This window comes from Acartia tonsa, chromosome 6 (assembly GCF_053477335.1).
Source record: "Acartia tonsa isolate MP-2025a chromosome 6, ASM5347733v1, whole genome shotgun sequence".
Lineage (NCBI taxonomy): Eukaryota > Metazoa > Arthropoda > Copepoda > Calanoida > Acartiidae > Acartia > Acartia tonsa.
This window is the reverse complement of record NC_137265.1, coordinates 14,935,860-14,960,699: the sequence shown is the minus strand read 5'-3', so window position 1 is coordinate 14,960,699 and position 24,840 is coordinate 14,935,860. Positions and strand designations below refer to the sequence as shown.

At 31.1% G+C, this 24,840-nt stretch overlaps 1 protein-coding gene across 2 annotated transcripts in view; it reads right to left on the bottom strand.

The window, feature by feature from the left end:
- LOC145321951 (rhophilin-2-A-like) overlaps positions 1-24,840 on the bottom strand; it is a 150,647-nt gene that overhangs the window by 88,506 nt on the left and 37,301 nt on the right. For both annotated transcript variants that reach the window (XM_080163648.1, XM_080163649.1), the window contains exon 2: positions 9,700-9,815. In XM_080163648.1, the coding sequence (XP_080019774.1) occupies positions 9,700-9,815 (116 nt within the window). The remainder of the gene's footprint in view (positions 1-9,699; positions 9,816-24,840) is intronic.

Here is a 24,840-nt window from a genome sequence, read left to right as displayed (position 1 = left end):
ATCTTTCAAATCTTTTGTCTTACAAAATCAAATAAATTCGTAAGTATAATGATGTATTAAAAGACGGTAAAACAATATATGTATAGTAGGATTAGAGAAAAAACAAAAGCAATTTGTCTTTTATCTATAATACAAAGTAGAACGATGTCTGTCCGTCTGTCTGTCCGTCTGAAGCTTAAGATCTCAGTAACCGCTGAACCGATTGGGCTCTACTTTTCAGAGATTATACCTACTGGTCCTGTAATGGTTTTAAGCTATTTTCTTGGGGGGTGGGACACGAGATAACATACATTGATAGTGTGCGTAAATAGAATAATTGTAATGATGCTACACATAAACAAAAAAAACTCAATATCATTATTTTAAAAAAAACCTATCACTTCCTCCAATTTAACCTTTAAAAACTAAGATTTAATTCAAATCAAAAAAGAAATATCATTTCATCCTTTATTTTTCTTGCACTTCAAGGGACAGTTGGTTTTAAAATTATTTAATTTTTTTTCTAAAACAATATTTGAATTAGTCATGAGGGAGTGTGTGTGGGGGGGTGTATGATCTGAACACCATTTTTATCCCTAATTCCCCAATTCCACCTCAACGTTGGGAAGTAAAATATTTATGTGCTTCGTTTGTGTTTGTAACCGCTTGAATTCTATTATTTTTTAGTAAAGCTACTCTATTTATTGTCTTACGCCCTAAATTACGTCTTAAAGAGTAAATTTATTAACAATTGATAAGGCTACAGCTATTTAAAAATTTGCATTTGTGGATATCATTTATTCCTTGTAAATTGATTAATTTTAAATACTGAAAAATTAGAAAATCAGCAATGTTTGTCCAACCAAACAAAACATTCCTTTACAAGGAAGTTTTCTTCATTCTATTTAAATCCTAAACCCAAGCATTCAAATGTTAAATGGACATTCTAGAAGTTGTTTTTGTTTTCTAATGTACATACAAATGGCTAGCATCTATATTCAATTGGGAGAAAATTACAGAAAATAACAGAAAAATTGCCTAAAACTATCCCAAAATTAATCTAAAACTTAAATACCATAAAGCCATCCAAGAGCCTATGTAAAGCATCCCTATAAGGAAGAACTTAATCAGTTCAGTGGAATCATATGTCACCCTGAACTAAAGAAAGAAGTTAATTACAGATCTAATCAAGTCCTGGAACAATATTTTAAACATTAAAAATTTGTTTTTTTCTCATAAACTAAAAGCAAATACTGTCCTTTAAGAAGTGTATAAACCTATGTGATTTGCAGATTTACACAAAAGTTAAAGACATTTTAAATGAGTATATTTACATTAAAAAGAAACGTAAAATTGCACATTTTGCAAATGTAATAAAATTTAAATTCAAAATTCTTCTTACATGTTAGGTTTTTTAATGGGTATTGCTAGCCTTTTGAGTAAATAGTATAACATAAAATTTACACTTAGGAATAGAATTTTGTTAAGAGTGTGGCTAAAATTAGTGAATGCACCTCTAGCATCTAGGGGAGTAAGGGCATTATAGGGCTTAAATTTGAATTAGGTATGCATAGCTTCCCTAAAATGGTTAGCAAGATCTGATTTGAGTTTGATGCAAAAGCATAATATATTAATCTAATGGCACTTTATAAGCTTGGAAGAATTTTGATTATAGGTATATAGACATACCCTTTAATTACCCTATAACCAAAGATTTTAACCATCGGAGAGCGGTAAAATATAAAAAAAAAATTATTCATAATAAATAGGCAAAAAAAATTAGAGTACTGTCCCTTTATAAGCACGGAAGATTTTTAATTATCTATAGATTTAGATATACCTTTTAATTAACTAGAATGATTTGACTTATGTATACTATTTCATAGGTCTAATGATTTCTCAAGGCTAGGGACCCAAGGAGTATATACTGAAGGTTGGTTAATTAATGGACAAGCTCTTCCTTATCTCTGAAAGGTTTTTTTTTGCCAGAGATCTTAAGGGATAAGACAATAGACAAAAAATCACCATTTTGTAGATTGAGACTTTTGGTGTAAAAGTTTGGACACTGCTAGTTTGAACCAACCAATCAAGATTTATATTGGTAACCAAAGTGGAATATACCCTTTAACCATATTCTAAAAGTGAAATTATGAGTTTAATGAATTTGCCAACTTTAAGTAAATAGTCCCTTTATCCTTTAATCATCAGAGTAACTTAAAACCTTTAAGATTAGGGGACATTCATGCAGTTCAGATCCTATACTAAAACTATTTTGCCTCAGACTTTTCCAAAAATCCAGTAATTCATTTAAATTTGTAATATTTCATGGTTGATAACTATAACAGTATGTTATTGTACAATAAACTGCAGAAAATAATGAATTGTGTCTTTATAGAAATCATTGACTGCCAAAAAAATCAATTCCTTACATAAAAGTAACAGGTTGTCTTTCTGTGCGTACCAAAGGATCTCGATAACTGCTGGACTAATGTAGTTCTCCATTACAACGAAGCTTCACATAGGTCATTGAAAGGTTTTTAACTATTTTGGTGAAGGCACTTTCCACCTATCAAAAGAAATCGGCCTGGAAAAAAACCTTCTTTTTAAAACTCTAATGTAAAGTTATATGTAGGGTCGCACCCCCTCCCCTCTCTCTCTCTAGTATATAATAAAGGACAATGAATCATTATTCATCCTTATCATTACTTCCAATAATTTTAAGCTATCTGTCCACAACTGCCTTATCCCTGTCTGAAAACTATGTCCTAGGCAGTGTGCATTCACATCCCAATAGTGTTTCATTTTCGCGAAAATAGTCACAATTGCAAATAAATAAGAACTAATGTTTGATAATATAATGAAAGCAAAGGGGAAAGGATAGTTTGTGCAGTTATAATAATGTGCGATTCTTATTATTTGATAATATATACATGTGCGGAAGTGAGTATACCCCATTCCAGGACACTCAAGAACAAGAAAAAAATATCTTAAGGCATAAAAGTTTGAATAAAATTCTATTTTACATTATAGGGTGTAAGGAAAAGTTATATGCATTTTTTATATCTCTGATAAGTAAAAGATTTTGGTAGTATCCTCTTGGAAATATTTCTTTCATTTTTAAAACAGTGGCGTGCACAGCGATTCGCCTTGGGGTGTGAAGACTTGAGGAGAAGTGAAGAGACAAATGGAAGGTAATTATTCCTAATGTCTTATTTTAGCTGGGTGTAGACACCTGTGACCTTAACACACCCTCCTTCCTCACGCTACGAATGTCAACATTATAGAACAATCTTCAACAGTAGTGTCTATCCCTTTCTCCCTGGTCCCTGGTTTACCATCTTGTTGACCTGACCTTTGTCGACAGAGAAAACATGGGAATAAGAATTCTGCCTAACATGCGAGTGTTGTCTCAATGTAGACAAATAATTTGTTGCCAATTAAAGATAACTCTTAAATTTTTTTTTACAAAGAATTATGGGCCAGTGAGGGGGGGGGGGGAGGAAGAGGGTGAGTGGTTGAAGAGTTGAGTTGAATAGTTTAGGGGAAGATTTATTTACAGTTTCTTGTCTACTCCCACTCTCCCACAAAAAATAGGTGAAGGGGTATTAAGCCCCCTCTGCCCCTGGAAATATTAATTTGTTAAAAAGATAACTTAAAAGTTAGGGCGGAAATTTATAATTATCCAACTCTTTAGTATCAATATTTTTTTTCGCTATAATTTATTCATTTTCATGTTATTTTATTTAAACATTTATAATATAATGCAGGAATTCTTGAGGACTTGGAATTTAATGATATTTTTCAACCAATATGATTTAAAATCGAATTTTCAATTCGAATTTAATGTTTTTTGGGTCACTTCTTAAATGTTGTTATATCAACATTGCATGGTTTACATGGTAGATATTGTTTTCTTGCAGTGATAATGTAAATAACTGCATGTAAAAGGACTGTACCCAAATTTGAACCATCTTTCTATAATTCATTGGTTAAAAACATTGGTAAACTAACTAATAAATCTTGATAATTTAGTTCAAACCAGCAGTGTCCAAACTTTTTGACCAATAATAACAGAATAGATAATTTTATGAAACATCATGTAAATTGATTTATCGTCTATTGTCTTATTTTTTAAGATTATATTAATAATAATAAACCCTCATACTTTAAACGAAACAAAACTACTTTTTAACCTTTTATTTTTAAATTAAAAGTTCATATTTTAGCTACAAAAATACCATATCCTATACTCAAAAATGATTTAAAAATACATCCCCTATTTTCTGCCCTTTAGGCCATATAAGTATTAAAGTTAGGGAACTGATTTAAAAATGATATAATAAAATATATTAAAATAACATGCTCATAAAATATCACATAAAAATTACAATAAAGTGTAATACATTAAGAATAAGGATAATTTTAGAAGTAAAGTTTTTAATTAAACCCATGGAGGAGGGTTGCCTCATAAACTTTGAATGATTTTAATTGGTTGGTTCTAAACAAGAATTGTTAAATCTTTTCAACCGATAATTTTAACCTACAGAAGGTTTAAATTGCTTTTATCATTGTGGATGTATATCAATTGATTGTCCATTGTCATATCCCTTGATTAAACTCATATTTTTTAGATCCCTAACTATATAAGGATATGTTTTTTTAAAGAGGATGTGCATTCACTTCCTTGCATGTATCATATTATAAGATCATAAAATTCAGAACCGCATATTATTACAACAGCACAATTTCTCCTTTCCTTTTTGCTTCACTAACATCATTAAATGCTATTAATGCTATTGAGTATTTTTTGCGAAAATGAAACATTTTGCGCGGAAGTGATAATGGTCTAATGAGGATATATCAGGGAGGGAGTGGCCATTGGAATGTAAATCATACTTGTAACCAAAGCTTTATAAACTAATCTATAATTTGTTGACTCAAAAACTTTGGGACTTTTAATTAATCTTGATTGGCTGGTACAAACTTTTCCACCAATAATTTCAATCAAAAAATGGGTAAGTCTGTTTACCATAATTAAAGGTGCACATCAATTTATCGTCCATTGTCTTATTCCTGTGTTAAAGAGACTAGTTTAAAAGATTAATTAACAAGTCCCTCTTCCTTAATCGTACATTTTTAAAACTTTAGATTACAGTAATTTCTGAAAGTTCGGGTAATTTCGGATCTTGAGGGATAAGACAATGGACGATGAATTGGTATACATACCCAATGATAACAAAATTATCTCCTCTATATATTTAATTATGGGTTGAAAAGTTTAAACACTTTAAGTTTGATACAAACCAATAATAATTATCTGAAAGTACCCAAAATTATTGAGCCAACTAATAAGATATAATTGTTATAAAAATTGGGTACAATTGTAATTTACAGTCCAATGTCCCCTCCCTCCCCTAATCTTAAGCATATTAGAATATTACAATTCCGAATAAACCTTCACCCCCCCCCCCCCCCATGAAAAACCACGCGACTAAGATGTTACATCCTACAATTAAAAACAAATAGGACAGGGATTTTTATGCTGTTAATGTATCAACATGATATATTTTTCATTATTAGAATAGCACTTCGTAATCATATGAAAACAGTGGACTTAATGTCTATGGAAATGTCAGACAAAAATTCCTTGAAGGGGGAGGGGACATTGGACTACAAATTACACAGGTACTTTTTCGTTGGCTCCAAAACTTTGGGAACTTTGATCATATTTTTATTGCTTGGTTCCAAACTTGAAGCGTCGAATAATTTTAATCAAAAGGGGTCATTTTGTTTTACTTCATTAGGGATGTAAATCAATTTATCTTTCATTGTCTTATCCATTAAGATACCTGGAAAACTCTCATACTCTAAAATCAAGGTATGTCCGTAAGTCCGTCCGTTAGTTATTTCAAGTATTTTATTTATTAATTGAATATATTTCCATGTAGCTGAAGCCTGAATACGCCAAAATCCCTTTAATTAGCTGGCATAAAAATATCAAAATAGGAAGATTTTTGTTTGTGTGTATGTACTGTATACAAATATAGTTCATGCACCTTAAAGAGAAGCTTTTTAGGAGTTCTGGTCACGTTTTAGTCTATTTTCTGTGTAGGTTGAAAAAATATGAAAGTTTTAAGTAAATTCCAAAATTAACATTTATAACGTATTTTTTCTTACGTAATTTTCTATTTTTATTTAATTATTTAAATATGTTAATATTTTAATATTAAAATTCATATTATTTAAATGGAAAATAATATGTAATAATATATTTAACATAAATTCACAAAGTCAAAATTCTATCTGTAGCAATATTTTAATTCAGCAATAAAAATAGTTTAAAACCTGTAAAACAAAATGAGGTTTTAAAGTCTTTATCCAGCTATTTTTGAGAACATAAGCAACAAGCTATAGACACACGTATATCCTATTACTTCTTTTATATTTGCATGGTACCCGTTATTAAAATTTATGCTTTAATCAGCCTGAGAATGTGATATGATACACTTTCAAATTATACAAACAAACAAAAAAACAGTGACTATCAAACCCATAGAAGCGCAGTAATAATAATTTAAAATGTAACAGGGAGGACGATAGCCGTCTATAATAAATAAAATAAAGCCAATCTTTGTAAAAAACAAACTTTTGGGATCTACTGCAGTTCACGGTAAAATATTGCTGGTAACGCAATTTTCCAAAAATCTATAAATTTTAAAGGCTGCTAGCTGCCAAACGGCTGAACGTACAGATCATGCCCGCGCACTGTTTTAAGCGGCATAAGAAGGCCTACAAATAATCTGGAATAGCCATAAATCAATAAGGCATAATTATCTCGCAGTGCAGAGAAATGCACGAAAAAGACCTATTTTACGCGTTTTTTCTTCAGTGAAGCTTTCCCTGTGCATCATTGGATCTTGGCTATTCCAGATTATTTGTAAATCTTCTTATGCTGCTGAAAATGGTGTGCGGGTATGATCTGTACGTTTAGCCGTTTGGCAGCTAGCAGCCTTTAAAATTCATAGATTTTTGGAAAAATGCGTTACCAGCAATATTTTACCGCGAACTGCAGTAGATCCAACTTTTGAAAATGCCCCAAAACTGCCACAGACTAATATAATACAAAGTTTCGCTAAAAATTGTAGACGAACCTCCTATATCTAGATAGATATGTATTTCAACACGCATTTTCTAACCTGGGTTGACCGTTGCAATCTATAATACAAAGTAGAATGATATCTGTCCGTCTGTCCGTCCGTCCGTCCGTCTGAAGCTTAAGATCTCGGTATCTACTGAACCGATCAGATTTTACTCTTCATGGTATATACCTACTGGTCCTGTGGTGATTTTAGGTTTTTTTCTTGGGGGGTGGGACATCCCCAACCCCCAAAAAAACAAAAATCCCCCCCCCCCCATTTTTTTTGTAGGAGATATCATTGGTCCTTTTTTTCTTTTGTAGGAGATATCCTTGGTCCTTCTTTTGTTTTACGAATTTCACCTTAACTTTTTTTTATCATCTCTTGAGGCAAAGCCCCTAGAGGCTAGAAGCTAAAATACCAATGATTTTTATGAAAATTAAGGGTGACAGGAATTGCATAATATAGAGTAGCTACGCCACTTAGAACCCCTTCGTTTTTAAATGTCAAGACATTTTGTGGCCAAAAATCCCTTATTTTAGAATAAGAGAGATAATAGATGTTTATAATTTTTATCATGTTTAATTTCTTTCTTTATCTTTGACCCTCTATCTATCTCTATCTATTTTTCTATATCTGTCTTTCTTATATATTTTTTTTTTCTTTTTCTTTCTCTCTAATTTGTAATTTAACTAACCCTTTAATTGCGGGCCCGTCATTTAGCTGAGCATCAAAAACTTAACCCTCTATAAGCGGGCCTGTCATTTATAGCTACCCTCTACAATATTACCCTTTATTTACGGGCGTACAATTTATAGCTAATCCTCTAAAATTTAACCCTCTATTGGCGGGCGTGTTATTTTTTGCATGGTTAGATTTGGCTAATTAGAAGCGAAGAAAATTTTAAAAGTAAACACTGCAAGCTATACTAACAAAGAAGGTTTTTTGTGTAATGCGAGAAAAAGAGAAAAGCAAAAAAAAATTTTTTTGTGTGGTTTCCCCTATAGTGCTTGATCAAGCACACCCCTCCCCCCCTCATTATATCTAACTGAATTAAAAATAGGGGCATATACCCTGCTTATCTACCCAGTACCTAATAAAACATCACATAACCTAACCTGACCTAAATTATTTTTAAAAAACTTAATTGAAATTATCATTTAAATTTTAAATAACTTTTGTTTTAGGATGGTTAATATTATTATAAATAATCAAAAATAAAAGCCTCTATTTCCAATTAATGACATTATTGTCTTAAAATAAAATTTCTACACACTAACCATACGAAAAATATATATTATTTACCTTTCTTTAAATCTCTGATAAATATAAAGATTTTTTATCTTATTAAAAATGTTATTTTCTCACCTTTCTCTCCTTGTCATTCTACGCTATGTAATTCATACTTTATTACCATTTTCTTTCAAGCTTAGCAACTATATAACATTTATGTGTCCGTACGTCCAGTATTTAGGCTAGGTCACAAGAAATTTCAATAAATCCATGAAGCAGCTTACAGTGCCTGTAAAAAATGACGTAATACAATACAAATGACCAGTGATAGGCAGTACACATTTTTATTGACCAATAGCAAGCCTATATGGTGTCCTTTTTTATAGGCACTAAAAGCTGCTTCTATTTTTAATTTTGAAAACTAGAATTGCTAAGAATGTATTACATTATGGTTTATAGAAACTAGTTTATATTGCAACTATATCAGGCGCAATAAATCTATAATAAGCCAAGGGGAATGTTTTGGTTAGAAACAGGTTTAAATGATTGTTCCTCCCTTTCAAGACCTTCAGACAAAGGTCAGGCAATCAACGATTTCTTAGAAGAGGACATTAGTAATAAATACACATACATCCATAATGATGATAAACAAAACTAATAATTCTGCAGACTACAATTATTCTCTGAAAATCTTAGACTGTGAAAGTTTAAACCAACTAACAAGATTTTTTAAAAGTACCAAAAATTTATATAGAAAAATGAGAGTATCAGTATTATTTACATTTTTTTATAACCTGCGATACGTAAGAAAGTGCTACCTTGTTATAAAATGTGTTTTTACGCAAAATAATTGCTTATTTTCATTTCTTGCAAGAAAATAAATTATATAATATTAACCAAAATAAACAAACATCTAAATATATTATCATTTTTCATTACTGAAATTTTCATATTTTTATTGTAATAACAAAGGCGATAAAATCTACATTAAAAAAGTATCCAATTCGTTGACTGAATTTTGAAATACAAATCCAGTGCTTTCCCTCAAATTGTCTAGCGAGCATAGAAACCCTCTTTCCCTTATTTTTTAAATAAATAAAAAAGGAAGATCAGATCAGCTTTTATCTGTGCTCATTATCTCTGAGGGGCCCCCTAGCCATTGTGAGTCTTAGATAACCTAGCCTATAATAACATTTAATATCATAATAACTCCCCCCCCCCCCCCCTATCTTAATTTAGTTTAAAATAAATGGGGTGCTTCTATGCTGGAATAGCACTTTGAGGGAAATCGCCATCATAATGAAATTTAAAATAAATCGCCTAACGGTCAAATTATGAACTAAAAACTTACTTGAAGAGATTTTCTGCCCCAGATCTGAGCATCAACTCCTTGTTGATCTCCATGTTCAGCTTTGACCGCTTTGACTGCAGCTTGCCGCGACATGTCGCAGCGCGCGGGTCAGATCCCTGAAAAAAAAATAGTTTCAATCAAACTTTAAATATCTAAATTGTAATTTAAGCTTTAAGGTGGTTTTAGGCAATTTTATCCCCTCTCCCATCCTCTTCTGATATCAGTGCCTCTATATGCTAGGGGTGAAGCTGCAAGTATTTGATGTAGAAAATGTAATGAATATGTAAGTGTTACAGAAGGAAAGACAGACAGACACTGACAACAAAAGTGTCCGAATATTTTTTTTAAATTTTGTAATATCTTTAAAAAGCTAAATATTTTGATGAAAGCCATTTAAAATATTTTCAAGTCTTGATTTCCAATAGATAAAACTATTTCATCATGAAATTATTTTGATTTTTTAGAAATTGTCAAAATTAAGCTTTGATGATCTATGATTAAGATATAAGCTAATCTATAACTCACAGGGGGGAGGGTGGGGGGGGGGCAATCGGCTCTTTGTTACACTAGTCTCCAAAGTTTCATAATAATGTTTTCTTATTTGTTGAATTAACAACCATGGGGACTTTACCTGAATTTTGAATAATTGGTTCATTGAGTTGATTGTCAAAACGTTTCAAGAGCTAATTGTAATGTACAGAAGGGGTAATTTTGGGAATGTACATCAGAGTATCGGCCATTGTACTATCCCTTTAGATCCAGGATAACTCTATGGGTTTATGAGTCGTAAATCCCATATCAGCAAATTATCAAAACATCAATCAAATTTTAATTCATCCATTAATTATCAAGGCGATATATTAAGTTAATAAAAAGGACTGTACATGCATAATGTACATTATTATCATTTTTAAAAGTACTGTTAACAAAACATACAGCAATTTGTATATCCCTTATTTTCATATGATAACTTAATAACCTATTATCCAGTATGGCACCGAAAACAATTAATATCCTCAGGATTAGAACCGGTGCTCAGCCATACTAAAAATCATGTATAGCATCGTTTTACAGACAATTTTCCTAGAATACTAAAATGAAAATCATAATATTGATACCAGGGCTAACAAAACTGGTTTAAACCTTTGTCATAAAGTCTACGGAAAGCTGTCTATAACACGATGCGACAAATAACTATTGTTTAATTTTTGTAAAATGAAATTTAAAATGTACGGTCTTTTGATGGTTGCTTAAAGCTATTCATTGACTCAATGAAGCTTAGATTAGCGCAGCTGGATTCTAACCACCACGGAATAAAAGGTTATAATACTACATAACAAAATATTTTTCTTGTGATTACCCTGTATTGATATAGTTGAAAAAAAATATATAAAACCGTTTCTTCTTGGGAGCAAGTGCAGGATTATGTAATTTGGCTGAAAATTTGGGTATCCCAACAACAATTTTTACAATTTAACCTATGTTATAAGTTGTTCGGTTTTTTTGTTTAAAACTAAAGATCACAGAAATTGATGGTCTAAATGGATTGTACTTTTCAGGGAAACTTTATAAATGACTTTTGATGGTTTTAGGATATTTTCCTGCCATCCGCAAGAGGCGAAACAACTAGCAGTTGAAAAGGCATAACATATTTTCTCCCAAAAAGGATTTTTTACATTTCTAACAAACTATTATCATGAAAAAACAAATACACTGTTTGTTACTTGAGAAAAAAAGAGGAAAAAATGATGCAAGGTCCCTCTAAACCCTGATTATCTTACCACTTTGTCTATATACATTAATTTGATTTCATAACTTTCATAAAACTTTCCCCAAAAATATTTCTGGTAAATATTAAAGTTAATATTAATAACAAAGACATTTTCATTTGGAATTTAAAGAATTATAAATTTTTGAAAGTTAAGAATTAAAAGTAAAATCAAATGGATGTAGAATAAAAGTGGATATTTTGAGAAGGGAAAAATTGACGTCAATTTAGGTTGCTAACATGGACATAACTTATTTGTCAGTTAGAGGGGAGGGAATGGATGGCGGGGGGTCGTTATTTTAAGCTGTTACAAGTTTAACTTTGTTCGAGTACATGATAATCTGGTGTAAGATCCAAGTAATAAAAAATCCAAAAATATCAAAAAGCTTTACTCCTATTTGGATTAAAAATTAAAATCAAAATGTATTGTTTTAGTATCAAGTTGAATAACCTATATTGAAAATATTATATTTCAAACAAACAAAAACACTTCAAATATCAAAATTTAAACCCTATTTTTTAGCAAAGCTACTTTATATTAGAAATGTCTGTATGTTTGTCTTAACATTTTAGGGAAAACGTAATCTTCTTGATATCTATTTATGATAGACCATTAAGTTTTTAGGTAAAGATTCCCTATACCAATGGGTAAACACTATTTATTTACTTGGCACATTAGTCTGTCATTAGAGTAAATTGTAAAACAATAGAGGGAGAAAGAGTTAAATAACCACACCCTGCCTTAACCAAATAAAGGATAAACAAAAATTACCATGAAAACGGACAATGCAGCGTTCAAATAGGACCTAGTGCCAAGTAGAATCCATTGAGAATGAAATCCTAGCTGTTCCTTCTTGGCAGATATTTCAGGTTTAAGATTTAAGGTGAAAATCCCCAAATTTGCCTAATATACAAGGCAAATCTACCTTTAATACAGGGAGATTTGATACATTTTTTCTGTAAATCGCGCTTATGAGGACACTTTTAAATCAAATAATATCTTAGTCATGTAAGATCAATGAAGCAGTTGTGATTTGACTTGAATCTGGTTAACTTGTCTATGTGTTTTACTTGTTTTCTTACTGATCTCCAATATTAGGGCATAGAATTGTTTACACAATGTGTATACACTGAGAATAGAGATGTCTAGAGAACACTTCTGCCAATCAGCCAATTGGATAACACTGGAAGAACAATCTGGCTATGTTTTTGGTAGAGATGTGTACAGATTTTGGCTCAAAAGAGCAAAAAGTTTTTGTTTTGTTTGCATAATGAGTCAGCTATACAAAGTTGCATATCTTAGGATAAAGCTTTGCTTGGTAAAATCGTATCCTGTAAAAATGTATTCCCGCATATAATGTAAAATATAGACAAAGGATATATAATAATAAGTCAACTATAATTATTGTATTATTGTTGTATTTCTTAGGATAGATAATTCAGATTATGGGTTCAGTTTGGTACAAACTCCTCTTCCTAATCCTTGCTTATAGGGAAGCTTAGGATTTGGCAATATTTAGCTTGAGATCTTCAGTAAACTTAATGAAACAGACCAAAAGTTCTTGCCTTATATTCATCAACCTTAAGAAGTTAATCATCAAAATCTCTGATTGGTACCAAACAGTTAGACCAGGGAAATAGATTTTTGGAAGTCTGAAGAACAAAGATAAGAAGAATCCTTCTCCTCCATCAATAGTTATAATCATATTCACACTCAGCACAAACCTTAGATTCCACCAAGGCAGCAAGTTTTTATTAAGTATAAAGCTTTACAACAGCCTAAAGCAGAAGAGAAAATAAAAGAAGAAACATTAGCTTGAAGGAAACCTCACCACAACAGAGTAGTATACATAATTTAATTCATAGTGAGCAAAGGTACATTTGGTACAATTAGAATTAGACTTCCATTATATTAAACAAATTTAATTAAGAAAAGCTTCTAAAAGAAACAGATTGATTACAAATTATCACTTAGCACTTTTGAAATACTTCAAAACACAATATTAAATCAATGAAGCCTAGATTATCATACAGACAAGGAATCAAATAACCTGTATTATCATATCTTAGACCAATAAATATAGTATATCTAGATGGTCAAACTGGACCCATAATCTGTCAAACTATAAAAAATTCTAACATACAAACACAAGGTTTTTTGTTTGTTATGTACAGTCAAATCATATAATACAGCAATGAAATATTTCCACAAAATAATTTATAGAAAGCTAACTTTATCCAAAGAAATTCAACTATTCATAGTTGACTTACTTTATATGTTTTATCATATGTTTCACATTATTCAAGATAATACATTTTTACAAGATATGTTTTACCCAAGCAAAGCTTTATCCTATAAAATTATTCTATTTATAGGTGACTCATTATGCAAACAGAATAAAAACATTTTGCCCTTTTCAGCCAAAATCTATACACATTTCTAGCCAGATTGTTCTTCCAGAATTATCCTATTGGCTGATTTACAGAGGTGTTCTCTAGATATCTCTATTCTAAGTGTATACACATTGTGTAAAGAATTCTATGCCCTTATGTTTGAGATGATTAAGAAAACAAGTAAAACACATAGACAAGTTAACCAGATTCGAGTCAAATCACAACTGCTTCAATGATTTTACATGACTAAGATATTATTTAATTTAAAAAGTGATCTCATTAGCGATTTATAGAAAAAAAGTATCTAATATCCCTGTATTAAAGGTAGATTTGCCTTGTATATTAGGCAAATTTGGGGATTTTCACCTTAAATCTTAAAATTGAAATATCTGCCAAGAAGGAACAGCTAGGATTTCATTCTCAATGGATTCTACTTGGCACTAGGTCCTATATGAACGCTGCATTGTCCGTTTTCATGGTAATTTTTGTTTATCCTTTTTTTGGTTAAGGCAGGGTGTGTAACCGTATCTCCCCATTGCAACCGCCTTGTTCAACCTTTCTATTGGGTCATTGAAAATCAACCAATGGTGTCGCTTATATTAACACAGCCAAGTAGCAGAAAATAATTTAGAAGCAGACGAAAGAGGTCTTTTAAAAAGAAAGGGAGGTAGTTGTCTGTATGTACATCTATACTATAGATTTGTTTGTCTGTCGGTCATGCTACAAAAAGACCTATATGTGTATTGTGTATTTATTTTTTTAAGGTTTTTTGTTTCTTAAACAGTAATGCAATTTAAACATTTGGTGGAAAAGATTTGCCACTGCTAGTTTGTGCAACCAAATAAATTATGGTTTGATAAAAGTACCCAATAAATGAGTATAATTTAGTCCAATGTCCACTCCCTCCCTGAGTAGGCCACATTTAACTTTGGTCTAAATGAATATAAAGACGTACGGACGCACAAACATACCCTAGCTATAGAGTAGCCACGGTATATATAAAATAAATAAAAATGTACAAAGTAATTAACTTACTTTATGAATATACATCTAAGAAGGAATTTTTATGTTTTCCTTAATTAATGCTTAACAGATATCTAATTTTATTTGTTGTTCATTATTTATTATAACAAAAGAATTTATGAAAATTTTAGTACTTTTTTTATAAAAAAGATTAAGTACATCTCAGTTATCATAAACAATATTACCCTTTATGTTCATTAAAATAAATGATTGTAAATAAGTCTAGACACTGGTGGTAGATTCAATAAAAGTACCGAAAGTTTCAAAACATATTTATAAAACTAGCAGCATAATCAACAGTCCAACGTCCCCTTCATCCCTAATTAGTGCATTGCTACTACTGGAAATATTTGTTCTAGTTTTTATGTTAATTATTTGAATAAAATATATTTTAATTATTCTGTCTTGTTGTAATTATTTAAATAATATGGGAACAGGGTCAACTCTGATACCCTGTAAAACAGGTAGACATAGAGTTGACATACAATTGTAGCAGTTTATGTCGACCATTTAACATTCAGTAAAAATGAATAAGACAATGGACGATAAATAGATAAAAAACACTTATAATGAAAAAAAAATGCAATAATGTAAATAAAAATTATTGGTTGAAAACTTAAAAGTTTATTTTACAAAAATGCACATAACAAAGAGATGATTACAATTGAATATTATGAAGTATTTAGGGATCATGGAAAGAAAACGAAGTTGCGGATTTCGTCGTATTTTCATAGTAGCTTTTGATGGGTCATTTTAGGTTAGGTTAGAATAAGTAAATGTTAATGATTGCCCTGCAGTATTAGAGCCCTCCGCAGGGGCTAGAAATAGGAGAAAACCTGATGTGAAAATACGACGAACCCCGCAACTTCCTTTCCTTATCATGATCCTTTTTTTAGTAATGTATACATTTTTACTTTAAAACATGCGTATATTCTCAATCTATTGCTTGTCTATCATTCCAGGGTGTGAGAGCACATTAGACTGTAATTTACCAAAGTTTTATAGCTACTTTATCTCATTCAAAACTTTTAATAAGCAGTATTTCAATGGTTACTTACTCTTGTACTTTTTATACTTACGTACATTCTACCGTGTGTCTGTCATCCTAGTTATAGGAGTGGGATGGGGGTAGCATCCCTGAAAATCATTTATAGATCATATGATTAATCCTTTTCTCCCTGATTTTTTATGCATTTTGTAATAAGCACTTAAAATATGCATGAAATTAACAGCAGAATTTTTATAATGTTTTTTTTTATTTTTAAAAACTAAAGTTTTTAGAGAGTGTTATTAAGTTTAGAAACATAGTAAGCGAATTTAATCATATTATACATAGTCATGTAAGTTTTGTGCAAACTTTTGTAATTATCTGACAACTTTAATGGACTTATCAATGTTTTGAAGCTTAGTTGTAGAGAAGTAACACTGAGTAAAAAGGTATGGCTTAAAATATGAAAAAAAAATGCATTGGTATTTAAATCTTATAATATTGCATAATGCAAAATTTAGATATATTTTTATATTTAAATAAAAAGAATGCTTTGATACATGGAAAAGAGCTTTTTTTTGGGAGGGGGGTTATTATTTCTCGAGGAACTGTCTCTAAGTGGGAGTTTCTTCCCCTTCCCCCTGTAGAAAGCCTAAAACTTTCCTTAGACCAATGAAAAGCTTCCTTGAAAATTTTGTAACATTTGGTCTCGCTGTTTACGAGATCTTAGCGAATATACTGGACCTAATTGTACTTGTTATGAAAGATTTAATGGCTCACATGAAGGAGGATAACCTCGAGGTTAGCCTCCTTCACCCTACACTATTTTTGAGGTTATTGTTCTTCACCCTTCAAATTTATAAGACATCTATTTTAACCACAAACCACCATTCTCCACCCCCACACACACTCTCATCTCCCCCTAACTAACATACCTTTTTCAGGTAACCCCTATTAACCCTGTAAGCCTGTGGGTAGCAGGGAGGAAGGGGACAATTGACAATAAATTATGCAGGCCCCAATGTTTTATTAACACGTTCTCTCATTTAATTGGTTAAAAGCTTTGAGAACTCTAATAAAACTTTTAAGCCAATGGTTTCAATCTAATTTTGTAAATTATAATTGGGGAACAACATCAATTTATCGTCCATTGTCTTATCCCTTAATATCCATGGTGGGTGGGTACATGTAGTAATAATATTGTTGTTTGTAATATCAACCCTTCACTCAATATTGACCGATTAGTTACCCCTCAAAACAACTAAAAAGGTCATTAGGAACAAGGAATGATTTTATCCAAAAATAGCGCAGTAATAAAAAACTATAAATATATTAAATGTAAGACATATAAAATTCTTGAGACATTTAAAGTAAATACAATGTTTAAGACATGGTCAGTCTATTAAAATCAAAGCTTTTTGAATAGATAGAATATGACCATTTTTATCTATTCAGGGAGGATTGTTTATTACTTTAGTCCTCAAAGTTTTATCAAAACGTTTTCCTTATTTGTTAGCTAAACAACTTTGGGGACTTTTATTAAATTTTAATTGGTTGGTTCATTAAGTCGAGTGTCATAACGTTTCAAGCCCATATTGCAAGTTACAAAATTAGTAATTTTGTGTGCAATCATTGGGGATTTACATCAATTAATCGGCCATTATCTTGTCCCTATAGATTCCTGATATCCACCAAATATTTTTACATATTTTTGCTGATTAGAATATCACTTTTTATACGGAAATGATTGAACACCATGCACAGGTCAAATTTGTTATAAACGCATGTTAACTCATGTTAATACTTACATTATATTATTGGATTTTTAATAGCCTAGAAAAACTGCAATTTTCTTTGATCGTTTATATGTCACTAGAAGCTTCTAGGGGCACTAAGATAGAAGAGGAAAAGGCGACCTCCACCCCCAATTTCAATTTAAGTTTTAAAAAGAAAAAGTAAAAAAATACTTATCTTTTTTTTTTGGGGGGGGGGTCATTTCTTATTGTGTGGTTGGAGATATCCTCCCTCTAAATAGTTAAAAAAAACCTTCCATGGAACTCTGAGAAGCCTCACTGTAAAGGAGAACCATATCGATACAGCGGTTAGCGAGATCCTTCGCTACAGACAAAAAAAGCTTTCTGCTTTATATATTAGGAGGAGATATGCTTCGATACTGGTAAATTTTCAATCTACTATCTATAAAAGTAATCGAGTAAAAAATTTTTTATTTCAGCCGTTTATCTTGATTAACAGACGAGGAAATTACGTTTACCCCAACACGTTTCAGACTGAATGGTCGATATAAAATATGTCAACTCAATACTCCAAGTTCAACCGAAGCAGTTCTAGTTAAATACTTTTGTTGCTAATTTTTTGTTGATGGACAGTTTTATAATTTTTTAATGATAAAATATTGCTGAGAAACAAATCTCGTATTACAGAACAATAAAGAGTTGATTTCAGGGATAAACAGATAAATATGTTGGTAGGGATCTATGGCCGATAAATTAAAAAGTAAGAAGAAAAGCTCAGTAGATGGTATGAATAAGTAAGCATAACAGACAGACATAATGAGTTGGAAAGTAGATGCTCAGTGATGACATACAATTTATTCAGCAGTCTTTCTTTGATGACGTCTGAGAAAAAAAAGTATTGGTCATCAAAATTTTCACCAAAAAAATCAAGTCTTCTATCATTAATAGTAAAAGAGAAAATGCATTTTTTTTTACCTATAGGAGTTTGACAGAAAGATTGACGGTCCAAATGAGTTATAGAGTAGAAGCTCATAAGTCATAGTAATCTTCACAAAAAAATCTATAATATGCTAAAAATGGCTACATGTCTTTAACTGACTTTAATGTATATAGGACATAAATAGCCTATATATACAGGGGAAAATTTAAGCGAACCTCATTTATTGGTCCGTTCGTTCATTCAGTAGGACGAAAGGGATGGGGTAAAGAAGTGGATGGGGGTTTCGTTGTTTTAGCCAGCTGCGAACTTCACTTTATCAGATTACATGAAAATCTGGTGCAACATTCAATAATATATCGATTTTGACTTCTTAAATTTGAACTTTTTTTCAACACTTTTTCAATGTCATTAACTACTGTAATAAAAATGCAGATTAAATAACTGTTAATTTTATGATATACATGAGAATTCTATGATATATAGGACTGATTCTTTTGTCGTTTTGTCACAATTCAATACAGTATTGTGCTATCCTGTAAATTAAGTGTCACAAAAACTTTCAAGAACCCACCATGGGAAGCTCAATTGATGTAAATTGCTTTACAAAGACTTATTACACCTTTTGGACGTTATTAAAAATTGTAAAGTAATTAAAAGTAAAGATTAATTGTTAAATTTTAAATTTATTTTTGTTCACATATGATTTACATTAAAACTAAGAGTAAGAATTACTGCTAAAAAACATTTAAAAAATCTACAATATTACGATATTACGATAGAGTTTGAGATAAGATAGCCTAAAAACTCCCAGAGACTTAAATCAACAAATAAAAAAGACTTAAACCATCCGAGAACTTATTTAAAGACCTAATATCATTATATATTTGCCACTCAAAAGTTAAGTAGGCCTTAAAGAGAAATTAAAATTTATAATAACTGGATTTCAAATAATCTTTTATATCCAAGGATAGAAGGATTGGAAAATGGAGTATAACGTTGGATATTACCAAATTTAAAGAACAGATTCTTATATGCAAAATTATGTCTTCAGTAGCTTGTTGAAGATTGGGATGAAGATTATTTTATTAGCCATTGTTCTTCCCCTCAGGGGAAACAGTATTTTCTTTTAATTAATTTTAGGCATTATAAATAGTCCCTTGATTTAGGTTTACTGATTAAAATTACACCCCTTTCTCCTCCATTTTCGTAACTTTATCTTTCCTTCTCAATTACATATGTTAATACCTATTGCTAATTTACACCCCTCCCCCCTTTCAACCCAAAACTGCTTACATATATATATTTTTTAGAGTTAAATTAGTATAATTATATATTCGATATATTACTATTAATGGGAAGTTGCACCAGATTTTCATGTACTCTGATCCACCCGCTTTACCTTATTCCCTCCCTTCCTACTAGATGAAAGAACTGACCAATAGATGAGTTCCATATTAGTAAGCTAAATTTACGACGACTTTTCTCTTCCAATATATCCAAGTATACACTCAAAAAACATAACACTATAGATGAGCCGGCTCACATGAAGGAGACTAGCACCGAAATCGAAGAAGGAAGAAAGCTAGCACCAAATGTCTTAAAGTGAAGAAAGCTAGCACCTAATGTTTTCACCCTTCTTAATTGTATTATGTACTAATCCTATTATATAAAGTAGTAAGCGTTTTTTGTCTGTCCCAAAGGATCTCACTAACCGCTGAACCGATATTGTTCTCCTTTACAGTGAAGCTTCTTATAGGTCCTGGGAAGGTTTTAAACTATTTTTCGAGAGGGTGTCTTAACCCCCCTCTCCCCCAAAAAATAATTTTTATAACTCTTTGGAAACTCAAATTTAAAATAGGATGAGGTCGACTTTTCCTTCTCCTACCAGTGCAGTGTCCCTAGAGGCTTCTAGGGGGCGTAGCCGCTAGTAATACATAAATTGCTCCTCCCCCTTTCTCACACAAAATATGTCCTTGCCCTTTTACACCTAAAATCCCTCCCACTATTAGAAATCTTGTAAATCTTAAGGATGAAGAACCCTTTTTTTTTTTTTTTTTTTTTTTTTTTTTTTTTTTTAACTTTTTAAAAACATTTTATTTTCATGATAAAATAATCGTTTTCATCTTATTTTTAAAATCATGATTTTTAGAACAAGGTACAATTTATTTTTGGTGAAGCATCTCATTAATCAAGTCCTATAATATAAGTTTTGTTGTTTTAAAATGATATATTTCAACTTTAGGAAAAGATATCATACATATTAAAATAAAAGTCATGAACATTCTACATATATGTATATAAAGTTACTGTGTAATCATAATTACTATTTTAATACAACACAAAATATTAAATAGCAAAATTGTTATAATAATGAGTTATTATACAGGTTAATAGTTAATGGCTTACGTATGTCATTTAAGAAAAGGATTAATTCCTTCTCATTGTTAAAAATAGATAAGATACCCACAGTCCCACAGTGGGAAAAAACATTGGACACAATGTTATAATATAGTTAAAAATCATGATAGCACATATAATGCAAAAGTAGATAAAACAGTGAATAATAAAATCACAACAGTAATGATAAAACATCATTAATATTCAACTGTTAGGTGTGTTATGTAGATTGATAATATTTCGATTCACAGATAAATTGTATACTTTGTAGTCTGATACAGTTTTACTTAATATCTTAGATAGATATTCACTAAATTGAAATGTTGATTGAAAAGGTATAAACCATTGCTTTGCTATTGCTTCTATTTACAGTTTGTACAATGCTGTTTTCATCTGTCATACTATTTTGGCAAAATTTAAATTGAAAATGCCAGAAACGATAACATGTCGTCTGCAGCTCGACGCAACACATCCAATAAAGGATGCCTTTAACTCATTTTAATAACTGGTATAAACCAACAGCCTGAGTAATAGCCAGAGGATAAACATTGAGCAGCAACCAACAAATCAGATCCTCAGCATGATTTGTTTAGTTCCGAGATATTCCCATTGTGCATGTGTGGTGTGTAAAACAGCGGTCACCTGTGTCACCTTACATCTTGGGGATGAGGAGAAGGAAGGGGTGAAGGACCAGATCGGATCGTATAACAAGCGCACATTATAGCTTGACTGATTTTTTTTCAGAGGAAAAAAAAGGTGGCTTCACTGTTTTTGATGAAGAAGGCAGATTTATTTTTGATGGTTTTGATGTTAACAACACATGAATTAGTATGGGTACCCATACAATTTTCAACCCATGTTTTTGAAGAGCTGACTGTAAGGGTAAGATTGAAAAAATTCAATCTACACAGGATTGAATATGAAGACGTCTGCTCGCCTCCATTGTCTGTTTAGAACCCTATCACCAAATGGTGTAGAATGAAGGAGACTAGCACCAGTGCTAGTCTCCTTCATGTGAGCCGATGAGCCTAACTAACAAGATTTGTAAACATCTATGCTTTCAAAATTTCATTTTTAATAAATCTCAAGCCCCAAAACAGTTTTTGTAAACATGGGTTAAAGAGGAGTCTACTACTATAACTCTATTATTTCACCCACTCTCAAGAAGAAATTTTGGGTGTGTGTTCACCTCCGCATTTGATCATATACAAATAGTGTTTTAATTTAGAAGAAAATACATAATAGAAAATGAATAAAACGGGTGTTTGTTAAATGAAGCAAAAGGGAAGATAAAATTTGTGCTGTTGTAATAATATGCAGTTATGATGATTTGTAAATGTGATATTCTTGCGGAAGTTAATTCACGCCAAGATATTTTGTAATGTTGTTTATTTGGTGTAGAAATTGTTATCGCAAGTCTGAAGGAAAGAAGGTTTCATTTCAACAAAATAGGGGGCCCACATTCATTAAACTTCCAGGTAGGGAAAGGACAATGGCCGATAAATTGGTGCACATCCTCAATGATAATACGCAAAATTACCCCTTCCTTAGATTAAAATTAGTGGTTGAAACGTTAGAACATTCAACTTTATGAATCAACCAATCAAAATACACCCAAGTCCCAATTTTTTAGGCCAACGAATAAGATAATGACAAAACAATATAACTCAGTACAATTGTTGTTGTTGTTAAAATTATTTATTCTTAAAAGTCCAATGTGCCCAATTTACCTTGTCTGATCACTTTATTGAATTTTGCATAGTTGTTATAATTTTCTGATTTTGTAAGTCAAAATAAACTTTGCTACCTTCCTTTCTTATTTTCAATTTATTTCAAGACAAAAGGGTTTATGTGCTCGACTAGGCACTTTGAGGGAAACCGTGTGCCAACTTGATTAAGGATTTCAAGGATTTTAATGAATCCCACCCTGGAAGGGTAATAAATAGAAATTTCACAACTCAATATACAATGTACCTTGCTTCAGGGATTAAGGGACTTGCCAATGGATGCTAAATTAATCTTGTATCTCAATAATTATCCATCAAATTCCGTTTTTTGTTAGTTGGTAATAAAGGTGAAAGAAAGGGCTGTATATTTAATTATCCTCCAATTCCCTGACCTACCCCACCACTCAAATATACACACAATGTTTCCACAAGTCATCAAAATCTTGATTTTGTAAATGCCTACAACTTTTATCTTGAGCAGTTAAAAACATGCAGTGAGGGGATATTGGACTGTAAATTACACTGGTACCCAAAGTTTTATAACCATGCTTACTATTCATCGGCTTTAAAACTACGGGTACTTTATTTAATTTTGATTGGTTGGTTCCTAACTTTTAAACCATTAATTTTGATCTACAGAAGGGGTAATTTTGTTTATTATCATGTATATCAATTTATCTTATCGTCCATTATCTTATCTATAAAATCCCTGGTTACAAATAACTATAAATTTACTGCATTGATAATAATAACAGTACGCCATCTTCAGGTCAAAATAGATCGAGAACAAAAATTTAATGATTAAGTGACCCCCAATATGACAGTCCAATTAAGATATCTCGGAGAAGATTGATTTTGTGTTCATTGTGCAAACCCTGTATTTTTATTGAATCTTACAGGCTGAAAAGTTAAAGCCACCTGGGTTTGAAAAAACACCAATTCAAATAAAAATAAATTTCATTCTTTCTCAATATATACTTTGGGCCTCTTTCATCATTGCAGGCGGAGGGAAAAAGGGATCTTAAGGGATAAGACAATGGTTGATAAATTGATATATTCTCCCAATTATGATAAACAAAATTACCATTTCTGTTCATTAAATCAAGATTTAATAAAAGTCCATATTTTCAAACCAATCTATGAGATAATGTGTTTATTAAACTTTGGGTACCAGTATATCTACAGTCCAATCAGCTAAAACCTTAATTCTTTAAGTAGTAAGGTGTATGATTGTCTGCTTGTAAATAAGAATCTCTAAAACGGCACAAAATAAAAAACAAGTCCAAGAAAATCTAGTAAGGAATTTTGATGCAAAGGATATAAAAATTCTATTACTTTGGATTATATCAAAAATCGATATATAATTACTTGGATGTTGCACCATATTTTATTTCTCAAATAAAATGGCCCTTCCAGCTGGCTACTTTAATGATACCCACCATCTACCCTTCATGCCCTCCCTTCCAGCTTGAGGGATTTACTGACCAAAAAATGAAAACTAAAGTAGCAACCTAAATTGCAAACAAAATTTTCCCTGTGATAATATCCAGATATATTAGTTTTATTATATCAAAGGCTTAAAATGAGCTACTTTTTTATCCCTTTTCATTTTAAAAGGTTTGTAATTGATTTCTCAAGGTTCTAAACCTATTTTTTGAGCAAGTCTATTCTACAATATATAATGTCAATCAACTTATCTCTAAAGTATAGTTTTTGAAAGAAAAAGTTTTAAAAATTGTTTTGGTGTATTTTTTTTTCTAGGGGCGATATATCTTAGGAAGGTGGAGGTACCCTCTTCATTAACTTTAAATGAGAATTATAAATCTATAATGGTTCATCTGTTTAGAGATCTTTCATAATAGACATACAGACATCCTGGTATCTTTTTATATTTTTCTGAATATCTACAATAATTGTTGGAAAGAGCAAATAATGTTATCAGTTGATTATTACCCAAAAGTAAATAATATTTATCATTTCTATATTTATACATCTAAGGTCATATAACGTTTCTTGTAGGAAGGTATAAAAAGATATCAATACTTCTAAAAGAGGGGGGGGGGGGCTTTAAGATCCAAGAACGAATAAAGGGGTCTTCCCATCTTGTAAATCTTTTGTTTAACCGACTAATACAACTTACCTATAATAAA